This window comes from Colobus angolensis, unplaced genomic scaffold (genome assembly GCF_000951035.1).
Source record: "Colobus angolensis palliatus isolate OR3802 unplaced genomic scaffold, Cang.pa_1.0 Scaffold95, whole genome shotgun sequence".
Taxonomy (NCBI): Eukaryota; Metazoa; Chordata; class Mammalia; order Primates; family Cercopithecidae; genus Colobus; species Colobus angolensis.
Window position 1 is genome coordinate 10,603,016 of NW_012123487.1, and position 16,451 is coordinate 10,619,466.

Here is a 16,451-nt window from a genome sequence, read left to right on the forward strand (position 1 = left end):
TGCCCGCCGTGCGGTGAGTGGCAGCCGGGATTTCCGCCGCTGCAGGCCGGGAGGCTGTGGGGCGAGGCAGCGAGTCACTCCTGTCGCTGGCTTGAGGCAGGGCTGTGCGCGCGCGGCTGGGAGTGCTCCCCAACTCCGGCGCGGTGCTAGAGCTGGCCTCGTTTCCCAGATCCCGCGGACTGGGTGCAACCAGCTTCGGGGCGGAGGAAAAAGGAGTGTCAGCCGTGCCGCCCCGACAACGGACCGCCGAGGCCACGTCGGGGAAAGCCGAAAGATTTCTCCAGAAGCTCATTCCGGAGCCCCATTCCAGCCCGTCTAGTTCAGCGGCCTGCAGTGGGACCCGGGAGCCTGCGTTTTGGGAGGAGGTGGTCACTCACTGGGCCCGGCTGCAGGAGCGCGGGCTGCGATCTGTGTCCCAGTTCTAGCTATGAACCCGTCGTTCCCCACGGCTTAGACTCCCTGCGCGGTAGTGAACTTGGGACCCGGACACAGTGCCCGGGCTGCGGCGCGGACCAGAAATGTCCAGGGCAAGCTGGGATAGAAATGACTTGGCGAGGGTTCCATCAAACAAGGAAATTAGATTTAGATTTATCAACAAATCCTTTAAATACAGGGGATTAATGAAGAGAGAGTCTAAGGTCTAAGTGGCTCAGTGATTCTTAAGGTGGTGTTAATAATATGATCAAAAGTTTCAGATATCGTCTGATACATAAAATCTATTCACTGGGTAAACAAATTGAAAGCATGGAGAATTCATTATTTAATAAGGGTGAAGGAACTGGCAAATTTGCGAATGACAGCATTGGTGTAAGGTACTCTAATTTTCTTTGAGAGCTATGAAACAAAATGCCTACTCTTCCTGGGGAGTTTTGGAAAGACTTCACTGAGAAGGTGACTTTTCTTTAGGATACATACTTAACTCTTACCTGGAACATTATATGACAGTGATCCTCAAACTTTTGTTTGTTTTATTTTATTTTATTTTATTTATTTATTTTTGAGACGGAGTCTCACTCTGTCGCCCGGGCTGGAATGCAGTGGCGCGATCTCCGCTCAGTGCTGCAACCTCTGCCTCCCGGGTTCAAGCGATTCTCCTGCCTTAGCTTTCCTGAGTAGCTGGGGCTACAGGCGCGCGCCACCAAGCCCGGCTAATTTTTGTATTTTTTTTAGTAGAGACGGGGATTTCACCATATTGACTAGGCTGGTCTCGAACTCCTGAGCTCGTGATCTGCCTGCCTCGGCCTCCCAAAGTGCTGCCTCAAACTTTTTCATAACAGGACTCCTTATGCTCTTAAACTTAGAGGACCTCAAAGGACTTTTGTTTATGTAGGTTATATCTATCTTATGTCGTTATCAAAAGGTGCCTACAAAACTGAGAAACTTTACAAATATTATTTTATTTAAAAGTTACAATAATCTCATTACATGTTAACGTAAATAACAGTTTTTATGAAAAATAACTTTTCCTAAACAGAAAAAAAGTAAAAGAGTGACATTGTTTTACATTTTTACAACTCCCTTAATGTCTGGCTTAGTAGAAGATAACCAGATAATTATATCCGCTTCTGTATTATCCATTGGCGTAAGTTTGATTGAAGCATGGCAAGAAAATCTACCCTCAAATAGAGAACACTGGAAAAAGGGAGACCTGAGAGACCCTCTGAATGAGCTGCGGGGGGGGGGAGCCTACAGTTTTGTTGTAACAGCTTTTTGACCTTTAATGTGCAAAGGAATCGCTTGGAAATCTTGTTAAAATACAGCTTCTGATTGGGTGGGTCTGGGATGGGACCTGAGATTGTGTCTTTAAAACCAGCTTCCAGGTGTGTGGAAGGTGCTGGTGGAGATTGTCTCCCTTTTAAAATGTAAAGGAGGCTTAAAAAAAATTATAGCCTAGCAAATAAGATTAGTTGCAGTTTATTGCCTTAGAGAAAAAAATGCCAATTTTTCCATTACAGATTTCTTCATCTTTAGATTAAGAAATACATGTTGCAATAAACTTGCTGCCAAGTGTTTTGATTTTCTTCCCTCTGCATATTCTCTCCTGACCACCTTTTGACCTGAAAGTCTTTATTGTTTTGGCATTTCTTTTACTTTCCTGTGTCTTAATGTATTTTCCTTAAAAATATTGCAGATATTTCCTTAACACAGTATAGGCTATTCAATTTTAAGATCCAGTAAGACTTGGTTTTAAATTCTGGCTCTATTATTTACTCATTATGTTGACAAATGATTCGGTGTCTTACGGCCCCAGTTTCCTAATCTCAGCATAGTTTTTTCCTGAGGAAAACTCTCAAGTATGGAAAATCTATATGGACAAATACGTGCTTTATAGTTTTATCTCTACTAGCAAGAAAAAGGAGTCGATCATTTCCATTATAGGGATAAAGTAAATGTTAGTTTATTTGATGCAACAGAACAATGGTCAAGCTCCCCTGCATGTCTTGGTCCCCTGTTATCTCTTCCTCCTAGAATCTCTGATCTCATCTACTCTTCTCAGCCCACTCTGGCTGCACTTGTCTTCTTGCTCTTTCTAGAACACATCCGACACGGTTCAGATATACAGCCTTTGCTCTAGTTGTTCTTTTGTCCTAAAATTCTTTTATTCTAGAGGTATGCCTGGCTAACTCTATCATCTTCAAGGGTTTGCTCAAATCTCACCTTTCTGGTTTAACCTACCCTGACTGCAGTATTTTTTTTTTCTTTTTTATCTTTTTTGTTTTGTTTTTAGTGACAGGGGCTCGCTATGTTGCCCAGACTGGTTTCAAACTTCTCAGCTCAAGCAATCCTCATGCCTCAGCCTCCCAAAGTGCTGGGATTACAGGTGTGAGCCCCTAAGCCCAGCCTACTACATTATTTCATACAGCAACCTCTGTCTCTGCCTCTCCCCAGGCACGTACTCCTGATACCTTCTCTACTTTTCTTTTTCCATAATACGTACCACCTTCTATGGTATTATATAATTTGCTTATTTATTGTTTATTCAGTCTCCCTTTGTTAGAATGTAAGCTTAAAAGCCAAGATCTTTGTCCTCATCTTGGTCCTTTGTTCATTATTGTATCCCAAGTTACTAGAACAGTGCCTGGCACAGAATTGGCACTCAGTAAATATTTGCTAACTAAATGAATGAATAAGCCACTAAAAACATGATAATTAGGGAAACCTTAGAAGTAGGTTGTAATAGCGACTGGGTGCAGTAGCTCATGCCTGTAGTCCCAGCCCTTTGGAGGCCAACATGAGTGTATCACTTAAGATCAGAAATTCAAAACCAACCTGGTCAACGTGGTGAAATTCTACTAAACATGGTGAAACTCTACTAAAAATACAAAAATTAGCTGGGTGTGGTGGCAGCGCCTGCAATCCCAGCTACTCCTGCAATCCCTACTACTCTGAGGTAGTAGAATGGCTTGAACCAGGAAGGCGAAGGTTGCAGTGAGCTAAGATTGTGCCACTGCATTCCAGCCTGGGCAACAGAGCCAGACTCTGTCTCAAAAAAAAAAAAAAAAAAAAAAAAAAAAAAAAAAGGAAAGAAACATGTAATAGTAAAAAGAGTTATTTTTTTTAAAAATGCTTTAAGTCTACTTTGATTAATTACATGAAATAGATCTTTTCTGGATAAGGACTAGAAAAGAAAAGGCAGGGTCCAACTAAGGAAGAAATACACTAAATCAGAATTTAATGCAAAATAGAAAAAGCATCCTTTGGCAAGATTTGAATATATGGTAAGTTTTTTAGATGTGAACTTGAAAATGTACAAAATGATGCATAGATTTTCAAAATTTCTTTCAGGGGTACTTCAAGGGAAAAAAATGCTGAAGACCACTGAACTAAAGGAACTACAGAGCAGTCTCATTTTAAGCTCAGTGTGGGAGGGATGGGAGTAGGTCCTAAATCTATTTTACAGAATCTTTATCAGAGATTGATGAATATTTTTATCTCCACCCAGATTGGCTTTGTAATGTGGCAATAACATCAACATAGTTTGCATCTTACACACCTGCAATTTGAAATTGTGTGATTCTGGTTAAAATACTAATTTTGGAAGCTTTGCATTATTTTAAACATTGTACATGATATGAAAATTTATCAGTATTACTATATTGTACTATTTGAACTTTACATAATGTAATCCATATGTCACATGACAATACTGCATTTCACCTCAAGTCAAACCTGTGGTTAGTTCTAGGCATCATCTTCTTTAAGGATTTGGAGATGGAGACAGAGTTGAATAATGATAAGGTACTTCTTAATTCTAGCTACATGAGGTAGATCCCATCAAAAATGGTGGCACTCAAATTTGAACCCAGGTTTGTCATAATTCAAACTCTCTACTCGCCTCTCAAGTTTCTCTGTGAAAGAAATCCATGTTGTTCAGTGGTATTAATTTGGATATGAAGAGTAACAATTCACTTACTTTTCCTACTGCATATATTTTTTAAAGATGTTCTCATTCTGGAGGGGAAGAACGTCTAGAAACTCCTTCTGCTAAAAACTTAACAGATATAGGAATTCGAAGAATCTTTTCTTCAGAGCATGACATTTTCCGGAAAAGTATAAGGAGGTTTTTCCAAGAAGAAGTGATTCCTCATCACTCAGAGTAAGTGGCACATTTTCCTCTAATGAAATGTACACTAGGGGTATGATAGGATCATTTCCTAGAATGCCATATATTACTATACAGAAAACATAGTATGTTCAGGGCTTTATTAACATTTTTACTGCTCTTCACCGTAACACTATAAGATCCCAGGATTCTTGGAGCTTTTAAAATGAATTATAAAATGTACTATACACAAATAAGAAAATTTGAAAATTTGCAACTTAGAGTAGTATTTTTGAAAACCATGGGTAAGTGGTCTAAGAGTAGTATTTTTGAAAACCATGGGTAAGTGGCAACAAAATACTAGTCAATTTCTTAGTCTTTCTTTTTCTGCTTCATGAATTAATTAAACTGTAAAAACACAAAAAGTCAGCATAATGCAAACCTTGGTAAGAATTGGTTAGCTCTGGATATTTCTTGATTAACTAATTACTACTACTTTATTGATCAGAAACTTATCATTTCTATTATAATACGATTTTGCTTCATTTCCAAAATTCACTCAATGCCAGTATAGATGCTCCTTAATTTAGTAGGGGTTACAAGTTGAAAATATCATAAGTCAGAAATGCATTGTTATTATGCTAACACTGTTGTTATGTTATAAAAACAAAAAAAAATCTCAGCACAGTTATATTAGAAGCAGAAATTAGAAGATTAGTAGAAATGAAGAGAGAAATGGTTCGGGAGCATCGTAGGTTTGTGAGGTTTTACACACCTAGCCTACTACACGCCATAGTTGAGGCCAGCCTACATTAAACATGCTCAAAACAATTACATAAGCCTACAGTTAGGCAAAATCATCTAACACAATGTCCACTTTGTAATAAAGTATTAAATAACTCATGTAGTGTATTAAATATTCTAATGAAAGTGAAAAACAAAATGGTTATATGGATACTTGAAGTAAGCATGTTTTCGACTGAATGTGTATTGCTTTTTCACCATCATAAGTAAAAAAATTGTAAGTTGAACTGTCATAAGTCAGAGACATCTGTATTTTACAACACTTAGAATGGTTTTTAAATAGCATTAAAAGTAACTTCCATTAGGTTTTTACTAATACCTTCTTGGTAAGAATGACCAAAATAAGCTAAACTCAGAAGCCAGAAGCCATAACTAGTCTTTGGTGAAAAGCAACTAGCTTCTGTTTTGGGGGGGGTTGTTTGTGTGTGTGTGTGTGTGTGTGTGTTTGTGTTTTTTAAGACATGGTCTCACTCTCTTGCCGAGGTTGGAGTGCAGGGGCGTGATCATAGCTCACTGCAGCCTTGAACTTCTGGGCTCAAGCAATCCTCCTGCCTCAGCCTCCCAAAGTGCTGGGATTACAGGTGTGAAGCACTGCATCAGGCTTCAACTAGCTTCTTGTAGACAAGAGAGACATGGTACACTTTGCTCTGGTACAATCTCTTTTGTTTATTTCTTCACTGCTTTTAAATTTTATTCCAGAAAAAATCTTGCGAAGGCTTTGAAATAAAATAACAGGAGCTGACAAAGTTTAAGTCAATAATAAAAATATTTCCAAAGCTACTTTAGGGAACAACCATATTCAAAACACACATGGTAATCCAACTCTTAAAAATTTTTGTAGTGTCTCTAATTACCTTCAATCAATATCTTCAAATACCCCATGTCTCACTATAATCCACTTAAAAATACAAAAATTCTCAGATATTTTTTCACTGTCTCCAGCTAGCCATCTGTTTCCTCATTCTGCCATTCTCATTTTTAAAGAAGAAAAGCTGAGGTTGCCTATCTTACACAAATGTCTAATGTTTTCAGAAGTTCATTTGATATAGAGCTATGGTGCAAGGTGCTTCTGCTCTCCTGTTCTTCCTATTTAAACCGTAATGAGGTTCCCTATTTTGTCAGCTTCTATATGCTTGTCCCATAAGTTCAGCACTTTAAGGAAATATGCCAAGGAGAATTGCCTTTTACAATACAGGTTAGGCAAATTCCCATGACGACATGCCATAACTAAGCTTGCATGTAAGAGTACTAGCTGAGCAAAACTACATCAATGAATATCAGTGGGTATAATTTTCAAGTCCAATAAATAGTCAAGATGGGGAAAGACAATGACAAATACAAATAAGAGGAGAGGGCTGGGTACAGTGGCTCATACCTGTAATCCTAGCACTTTGGGAGGCTAAGGTTTGAGGACTGCTTGAGGCCAAGAGTTCACGACCAGCCTGGGCAACATAATAAGACCCCGTCTCTACAAAAGAAAATTTTTTTTGGCCTTGTGGCATGTGCCTGAAGTCTCAGCTGCTCAAGAGGCTGAGGTGGGAAGATTGCTTGAACCCAGAATTTTGAGGCTGCAGTGATCCATGATTGTGCCACTGCACACCAACCTGGGTGACAGCCCTGTCTCAAAAAAAAAAAAAAAAAAAGGCAGAAAAAAGGAGGAAGAGAAGTGATCAAAGAGTCAGAGGCAAATAGAAGCATATGGCTAATGTAAATAATTACCTTAAATTAAGAATGCATTTCTGCACAAAATCATTCATAAGTTCAAAGTTGTAGCCATTTAAATAATATGAACAAAATCTCTGATTTTAAAATATTTGTTATTTGCAGATGGGAGAAAGCTGGAGAAGTAAGTAGGGAGGTTTGGGAAAAAGCTGGAAAACAAGGACTGCTTGGTGTCAATATTGCAGAGCATCTTGGTGGAATTGGAGGGGATTTGTACTACGCAGCTGTTGTCTGGGAAGAGCAGTAAGTATGGAGACCTTTAAGGCTGAGTCTTGTTTTGTAAACATACCACTCAACTTCCTGAAATGACCAAAAAAAAAAAATGTTTTCTAATCTTGGAAGATTGAAAATTCAGTGTAAAATGTAAAAGACTATACTACTCATGCACTCTTACACATTTTTTGAATGTGGGATAATAAGAAAATCCTTTTAAGTTGCTGAAATAGGTGCCATTGAAAATTAAAGAGATCTTTTTTTTTTTTTCCTGCCAATGCTTACGGTTACTTTTCGCCCTTAGAAAAGATATTTGAACGAGAACAGCGGAGTAGAAAAATATTTCCATCAAATATACTAGAATTTTAATATGTAAGAGCAAATAAAGATTGCAGTTGAAAAATGGGCAAAGCATTTGAAGCACTAATTCGTCAAAAAAGAAATGCAAATAGGTTTTTTTAAATGAGAAAACTTTATCCTTACTAACAAATACAAATTAAGCTTATCTGGAGGTATCATTTTGAGTATCTATAAAATTAGTGAAAATGAAAAATCCTAATACCCAGGGCTGACAAGATTGCAGTGAAAGTGACACACTATTGGTTGCATTATAAATTAGAATAATAAATTCTGGAGGGGATTAAAAAGGTGAAAACATATTTAAAAAATATGTTCCTGCTCTTTGACATAGAATGCCACTTTGGGGAATTCATTTTAAGGAAATAATTTAATAGGAAAAATAGATGCTGTGTTCAGAAATCATTGTCATGTTAGGTCACAGTTCTCCAAATGTTGAAGCAATCTAAATGTCCAGCAGTGGGAGAATGGATAAGTAAATTATGGTACATAAACAACTTGGAATATTTTGCAGCTATTTCAGATTAAAATCTACATAAGAAAAAATAGGATTTTGTTGTGTCATAGAATTTATTTTTAAATTTTAAATTTTTATTTGTGTGTGTATGTGTGTCATACTTTTAAAAGAAAGTAGCAAAGTACACAATTCACTCCATGACTCCATGTTTTGTTTTGTTTTGTTTTTCTTTTTTTCTTTTTTTTGCTTTTTTATTTTTGTTCTTTTGTTTCTTTGTTTTACCAAGACTCCATCTTATTAGAATATACCCTCATGGCAAAGGTCATTAGAGGAATACAGTTATTATTCCACTGTGTGAGAGGAATACAACTGCAGGTGATTCATATTTTAAAATATTTTATCTCTCAATTAAATAAGTGTTCATTGAACTCTGTTTAGCACTGTTATTGTGTTGAAACCAGAAATTTTATAATTAGTAAAAAAACAAAAGAGACCAGACTCAGGAATGTCATAGGTTTGTGATGAGACAGGCCACTACCAAACAGTTTGATAGGACCTTTAATACGTTGTTGTTATAATAGTCATTTTTTAATTGCTATTTTATGCTCTAATTTTTCTTCTTTTTTCATTCTAAGAGCTTACTCAAATTGTTCAGGCCCAGGTTTTAGTGTTCATTCAGGTATTGTCATGTCCTATATTACAAACTATGGCTCAGAAGAACAGATTAAGCACTTTATTCCCCAGATGACTGCAGGCAAATGTATTGGTGCAATAGCAATGACAGAGCCTGGAGCTGGAAGGTAAGTTAATATTTAGTTGGCTTTGGATTCTTGGAAGCAGTGCCTTGACATTTTCTTAGTACTTGGTTAATACATAGACTGAGCTATGTGCTAGGAGGAATGCAAAGATGAACACAGGATAATTCATGACCTCAAGTAGGAAAATAACAATAAAGCAGATTATAATGTATGCTATGTTTGAGATATTAACATAGTTTTATGCAAAGAAAATGGTAGTGTGTAAGTCGAATTTTCACCATAATGAATTTTACTTGTAGGGTGAGATTCACATGTAAATGTCAAGCAGTTTGTTACAAAGTTGTATTTGGAATTCTGGAGACAAGGATGGAGTAGCAATAGGTTTTAAAAGTCTTTCATTTATAAGAGTTGATACAATAGCAATGAATAAGATCACGTATTCAGTTATTTGCTGGTTATTTTGTAAATGTCTTCAGTGTGCCAGGTGTATAGTAGTGAACAAAACAGATGTGGCCTCTGTGCTTAATGAAGAGAAAGGCAAGAAATAAGCAAGTATATATATATTTGTAATTATAAATTATGATAAGTACTATGAAGGAAATGTACTGTGCTATAGACTAATGGTATGTTTGTGTTTGGTGGGATACGGAAAAACAAATTTAGATATGAATGCTAACAAAGGCCTATAAAAAGTGGTTGTATTTAAGCTGAGATTTGACAAATAGGAAGGAACCAGTTTTATAAGAATGGGGGAAAGAGCTTCCACAGAGTGGGACCTGATCCTCAAGAGGAAAAATGAAAGACAAAAAAGGGACAAAGGAGGAAAATCTGGGCATTATGTTTCATTTGGAACTGTACAAAAAAAGATGGAGCAAGAGAGACAGAAGGATTGAGAGTTTTAAAGAAATCCAGACATGAATAGGAAGAGAAGTCAGTTGGAAAGGCTGTAGGAAAGGAGAAAGAAGTTAGTAATGTGAAGGCCACCATGATGTTGAGAATGGAGAGGAGGTTCTGGCAGGCCTGATGATCCTTTGTGATTTCAGTAGGGTGGAGGGGCAGAAGTTACTTTTTATGAGAGTGAGGTGGTTGAGAAAACAGAGGCAGAGGACACAAAGTAATCTTTATCAGAGCTGAGTGGTAAACAGAAATGTAAAGAGAGGGCAGTGGTTTGAGGCAAACTGGTAGGGGAAATGATGTATGTTAAAGACAGTAGCAACTTGTGGGTCAACAGAAAGTGAACAGTGCAAAGGAAGAACTTAAAGATGCCAAAGAAATGGCAAGTGAAAATCCAGGAATTGTTTTTGCAGAGGTCAGGCCCTCCTTTTTTATTGTAAAATTTTCTTTTCCAACAGTGTTATTTATTTTTAAATCTCTTAATATTCTATAGCGTGACTTGCAATATGTTTACATTGTATTTATCTTTTTAAGATATAAATCCCTAATTATAGGTCAATACTAACACTTAATTTTGTCAAAGATTAAAGGTTTCTGTTCACTTCTGTTGCCTAGAAGTGTGATCTAAACAAGTAGAAATTTAACCTTCTTCCTTAAAATTTGCTTTTAATTTCATTCTCTAAAATAATTACCTGGCTGACTGCCAATATTCAGATTGAGTTGTATTAGCTCTGTGGTTAGGATGTTCCACTTCCAACTCATTGCATGTTAGCACTCACAAAGAGGCTGTAGAATAAATGAGATCTTGATTTATCTCTAATTTATACATGCAAACAAAGGTTCATGTGATTTTTGATGTTGGTTTAAAGTCTCTGGCCTTATCTGTGGTTAAGTGTATATAATTAAGAAGGAAATCTAAGAATGAAGATGGAGAAAATAAGCAGATTTCTTTCTTTCTTTCTTTCTTTCTTTCTTTCTTTCTTTCTTTCTTTCTTTCGAAAGTCATTGAAAGTCATGAGAGGATAGTAAATAAGTCGGGTATTTAGAGAGATGAGCAAAGAGTCCATGTGGGTAAGAGAATATAAGAACAGAGAAAAGCCACAGATGAAGAAGAGTAATAGAGTGTTGCGGAATTATGGAATTATGGTGTGAAATTGGCATGAAATAGGGAAAAACACATGGGAAGAAAAGATAGAAGATGGAATGTGGTTCATTTTGACTGCCCTCAGAGATGAATTGAGCGCTGTCTGTATTTTTTGTTTGATTTGGCCTCCACAGAAAAAAAGGTTGCAATTGCTGAAAAACATCCAGAGTTTCACTGGCCCTTTCCCCTTCCATGGAGGAACACTTTATTATATATAATTATGTATCTTTGTATGTTGTATTACTTTAGCATTTTATAAATGCTTTCATATTGATTTTATTTTATTATTTTTTAAAGAAGTGGAGATGGGGTCTCACTATGTTGCCCAGGCTGGTCTCAAACTCCTGGACTCAAGCAATCTTGCTGCCTCAGCCACTCCAAGTGCTAAGATTATAGGTGTCAGCCACTGCACCTGACCTCATGTTAATTTTATTATATGGCTATTATAGTGAGATATATGGAATATAAAGATATGATTTCTATATAAGAAGAAAACAGAAAATAATAAATGAAGTATTTTGACCAAGTTCATACAACAAATTGTTGACAGCATTGGAGCCAGAGTGTTCTGACACCAGCTGTGTGATCTTGGGTAAAAATCTCTGAGCTTCAATGTCTCTATCAGTGAAATTGAGATAATGATACTTAAGAAGATTATTGTGAGGGTCTAAACTGTTGTCTTTACTAAGTAGTATACTTTTTCATTTTTAATATTTCATATATAACATTCAAAAACTTAGGAAACATTTACAAACTGAACTATGCCATTACCTTTATTTCCTTTGATGTGTCCCTGTATAGGAAGATTTTTTTTTTTTTGAGATAGAGTCTCGCTCTTGTCACCCAGGCTAGAGCTCCATGGTGCGATCTCAGCTCACTGCAACCTCCGCCTCCCAGGCTCAAGCTATTCTCCTGCCTCAGCCCCCAAAGTAGCTGAGATTAAAAACACTTGCCACCACATCCAACTAATTTTTGTATTTTTAGTAGAGACAGGGATTCATCAGGTTGGCCAGGCTGGTCTTGAACTCCTGACCTCAGGTGATTCGCCCACGTCAGCCTCCCGAAGCACTGGGATTACAAGCATGAGCCACCACGCCCAGCCTTAGAAGAATTGTTTTAATAAACTATGTACAGACATTAGTTACTGATACTTTATACATACTTATGATGAAAAATATGATGTTAGAATACAATAGTATTCAGGCCAGGCACAGTGGCTCATGCCTGTAATCCCAGCACTTTGAGAGGCCAAGGTAGTGGATCACCTGAGGTCAGGAGTTCAAGACCACCCTGGCCAACATAGCAAAACTCCATCTCTACTAAAAATACAAAAATTGACTGGGTGTGAGTAGTGTGCACCTGTAATCCAGCTACTTGGGAGGCTGAGGCAGGAGAATTGCTTGAACCTGGGAGGTGGAAGTTGCAGTGAGCCGAGATTGTGCCACTGCACTTCAGCCTCAGTGACAAAGTGAAACTCCATCTCAAAAAAAACAACAAAAAAGAATACAATAGCATTCAGCTTTAATGTTCACAATCTGCATCCACCCTTTTGATAATAATCAGACTACAGATTCGTTCATATACCTGTGCCATTTAACCTATGTTTCAGATAGGTGGCTCTGTATTATACAATCTCTTTCTGAAACTTACTGCGATATTTGAAGTGATTAGATGTGTAATGGATAAGCCTTGAATTCATGTGTTGGGGGTCCCCAAGACTACCCCAGGTTCAAATGATTTGCTAAGAGGACTCGCAAGACTCAGCATATATTGTACCCATGGCTACAATTTATTATAGTAAAGGATACAAAGCAAAATCAGCCAAGAGAAAGTCTCATGGGCAAAGTCCCTAGAAAGCCAATAGCAGCTTCTAGGAGTTCTCTCCCAGTGAGGTCATACAGGACATAATTCCTTCAGCAAGTTGTGACATGTGTGAAATGTTGTGTGCCAAGGTGTAGCTCATTAGGGACTTGGTGCCCAAGGATTTTATTGGAGGTCTGTCATATAGGCACCCTCTGCCTGGCATGTACCAAAAATTCAGATCCCCAGAAGGAAAGCAGGTATTCAGCATAAGCCTAATTGCGCAAAGAGTTTATACAGTAAGCCACTCTTATGGGTACTGGGAATGGTGAGAACTCTCCTGAAATCCAGATTCTCAGATGCTAGCCACAGACAATGTTGTAACAGGCCTTTCTAAGGATAGCAGTCTCAGGCCTGCTATATTAATTCTTTTCTGTATACTTGGCATTTTAATAATATAATTTAACAAATGTTTATTGAGTGCCTGTTATGTACAAAGCAGCATGCTAGGTACAGAGCATATAAATATGATCTTGATACACCACATGTTTTCAAAAAACTTGAGTCAGATAAGTGCAGTAGGTGGGAAGGATAATTCCTTTTTATTATAATTGCAATTCAAAGTCAATGCTCTAAGAGAGTATATTTGTTGCCTGATGGCATCTGTGACAAATTATCACAGACTTGGTGGCTTCAGACAATAGAAATTTATTCTCTTACAGTTCTGAAGGCTAGAAGTCCAGAATCAGCATCGCTGAGCCCAAATCAGGGTATCAGCAGGGCCACACTTCCTCCGGAGGTTATAGGGGAGGATCCACTCCTTTCCTCTTCTATCTCTTGATGTCTGTTGGCATTCCTTGCCTTGTTGCCTCATCACTGCAGTCTTTGCCTTTGTGGTCACATTGTCTTCTCTTCTGTCTATGAAATCTCTCTTTACTGCTCTCTTATGAGGACATTTCTGATTGTATTTAGGGCTCATCTAGATCATTCATGATAATCTCTCTATCACAACATCCTTAAATTAATCACATCTGCAAGACTGTTTTTCCATGTAAGGTAGCACAGCCTCTAGGGTATAGGACCTGATATCTTTGGGATCATTATTCAGCCTAATACAGAGAGTGATTTAAAAAAAAAATGCAACTGGGTGCGGTGGCTCACGACTGTAATCCCAACACTTTGGGAGGCCAAGGTGTGCGGATCACCTGAGGTCAGGAGTTCAAGACCAGCCTGGCCAACATGGTGAAACCACGTCTCTACTAATAACACAAAAAATTAGCCTGGCATGGTGGCCTACGCCTGTAATCCCAGATACTGAGGTGGCTGAGGCAGGAGAATCGCTTGAACCAGGGAGGCAGAGGTTGCAGTGAGCAGAGATTGTACCATTGTACTCCAGCCTGGGCAACAAGAGGGAAACTCGGTCTCAAAAAAAAAAAAAAAAAATGCCAAGGGACGTAAAATATAAACACCACTGTATTACTCTGTTTTTGCGTTGCTATAAAAAAAAAACTGAAACTGGGTAATTTATAAAGAAAAGAGGTTTAAGTGGCTCACAGTTCCACTGGCTATATGGGAAGCATAGCTGGGGAGGTCTCAGGAAACTTACCATCATGGCCAAAGGCATAGGGGAAGCAGACATGTCCTACATGGCCAGAGAAGGAGGAAGAGAGAGAAGAGGGATGTGCTACACACTTCTAAACAATCAGATCTCATGATAAGTAACTCACTGTCACAAGAACAGCAAGGGGAAAGTCCATCCCTATGATCCAATCACCCCACCAGGCCCCCTCGTCCAGCACTGAAGATCATAGTTGAACATGAGATTTGGGTGGGGACACAGAGCCAAACCATATCACCCAATAAAGAAGAAGAATTGGAAAAATTACACAAGTAATGTGAACTATGTATACACTGTGCTGTTTATTGTAGGATATTTAGATTTGGGGACCTAAGTGTTTTAACAATAGGGGATTATTTTTTAAAATTATGGTAAATCCATGATGATGCTCTGTTCAACTAATAAGAAGTCATTAGATATTGTTAACAGATCAAAATCATATTATATGGTTCCAGTTTTATAAAAATGCATATATATGTATAGTTATGTCCATAGAAAAATATTGGAAAGATATACCTTCGAAATGTTCATTCCAGGAGATAAAATCATTTTTTAAATTATTTTTCTCCTTTGGAATGCTATCTGTATTCTTAATATTTTCTTTAATAATATTTGCTTCTTTTATATTTAGAAAAATAATCTGTTCTATGCTTAGAGCAGGTTTGTTAGAAAAAAAATGGCATTTGAGACGTGCTCTTTTTTTTTTAAGACAAATTCTCACTGTGTTACCCAGACTAGAGTGCAGTGGCATGGTCATGCCTCACTGCAGCTTCAACTTCCCAGGCCCAAGTGATACTCTCACTTCAGCCTCCCAAGTAGCTGAGACCACAGGTGTGTGCCACCATGCCCAACTAATTTTTTAACTTTTTGTAGAGATAGAGTCTAGCTTTGTTTCCCAGGCTGGTCTCAAACTCCTGGGCTCAAGCAGTCCTCCCGCCTCAGTCTCCTAAGGTGCTGGGATTATAAGCATAAGCCACCACGCCCTGCCTAATAGCTAAATTTTTGATCAATAGAGATAGGGGAAGGAACCAAGGTGTTTAAAGGCAGCAAAGTACATGGTGACACGTAATCTCAGGGATACAGTGAGGCTTGAAATGTTATGTGAGTCCCATTGGGGTCTTGAATGTTAGTTGGGTTTCATTATACTACTGTATAAAATCTGGCTAGTTTGTATAATAAATATTAATCATATATTCATTTGTGTAAGTGCTTTAGAATATAATAGATCAGCATGGTTTTTCAGTGCAATTGTGTGAACATTCTTAACATTCAGCAATTTTATAATGGTGTAGCCAGTTTGAATAATCTAATTTACATACATTATATAATTTGCATAATTTAATTTTTATCATTTGATGAGTTGTTTATCCTTTCTTTCAATTACAGTGACTTACAAGGAATAAAAACAAATGCTAAAAAGGATGGAAGTGACTGGATTCTCAATGGAAGCAAGGTGTGTAGAGAGGGACTTCTATAGCCCTTCTTTTCAGAGTCATGCTGTGGGTAACAATGTCTCAGAGACAACTCATTAATTCTGTTAAATCTAGGGACTCACGCAGGAATTGAATTTACCTAAGTTGTTTTGGAGACAGCAGATTTACAACAAATATTACTTAAGATCTGTGGTAGCTTCTTCTATGTTTCATTTTGCATGCCCCCTCACTAATATGGCAAAGGTTGTTTTAGCTTCCAGATAGCCCTTATCAAACCAGAAAAAGACAAGGTGAGGCTCACATTGCTCAAATGTGGGACAAATATTAATAATACTTAAACTTTATGTTGATAAAAGATTGGGGAAAAAGCTTTCTCATATGGATCAAGAAGAATTTCAAAAGATTCTAGGAGAAGGCCAGACACAGTGGCTCACACCTGTAATCCCAGCACTTTGGGAGGCTGAAGCAAGAGATTGCTTGAGCCCAGAAGTTTGAGACCAGCCTAGGCAGCAAAGTGAGACCCTGTCTCTACAAAAGTAAAAATTAAAAAAATTAGCTGGGCATGGTGGTGTGCTCTTTGGTCCCAGTTACTCACTCAGGAGGCTGAAGAGGGAGAATCACTTGAGCCAAGGAGGTTGAAATAGAGTAAGACCCCCCCTCAAAGAAAAGAAAAAAAAGATCCTAGGAGAAAAAGATATCAGTGATACA

The 16,451-nt window shown here is 37.9% G+C and overlaps 1 protein-coding gene across 1 annotated transcript in view; it reads left to right on the top strand.

Moving 5' to 3' along the window:
- Window positions 1-744: 744 nt before the first annotated feature.
- The window catches only part of ACADL (acyl-CoA dehydrogenase, long chain), a 38,106-nt gene continuing 22,399 nt past the window's right edge, over window positions 745-16,451 (top strand). Inside the window, exons 1-5 of the mRNA XM_011932362.1 lie at window positions 745-812; window positions 4,442-4,597; window positions 7,175-7,312; window positions 8,732-8,896; window positions 15,697-15,763. Coding sequence (XP_011787752.1) covers window positions 745-812; window positions 4,442-4,597; window positions 7,175-7,312; window positions 8,732-8,896; window positions 15,697-15,763 — 594 coding nt within the window. The remainder of the gene's footprint in view (window positions 813-4,441; window positions 4,598-7,174; window positions 7,313-8,731; window positions 8,897-15,696; window positions 15,764-16,451) is intronic.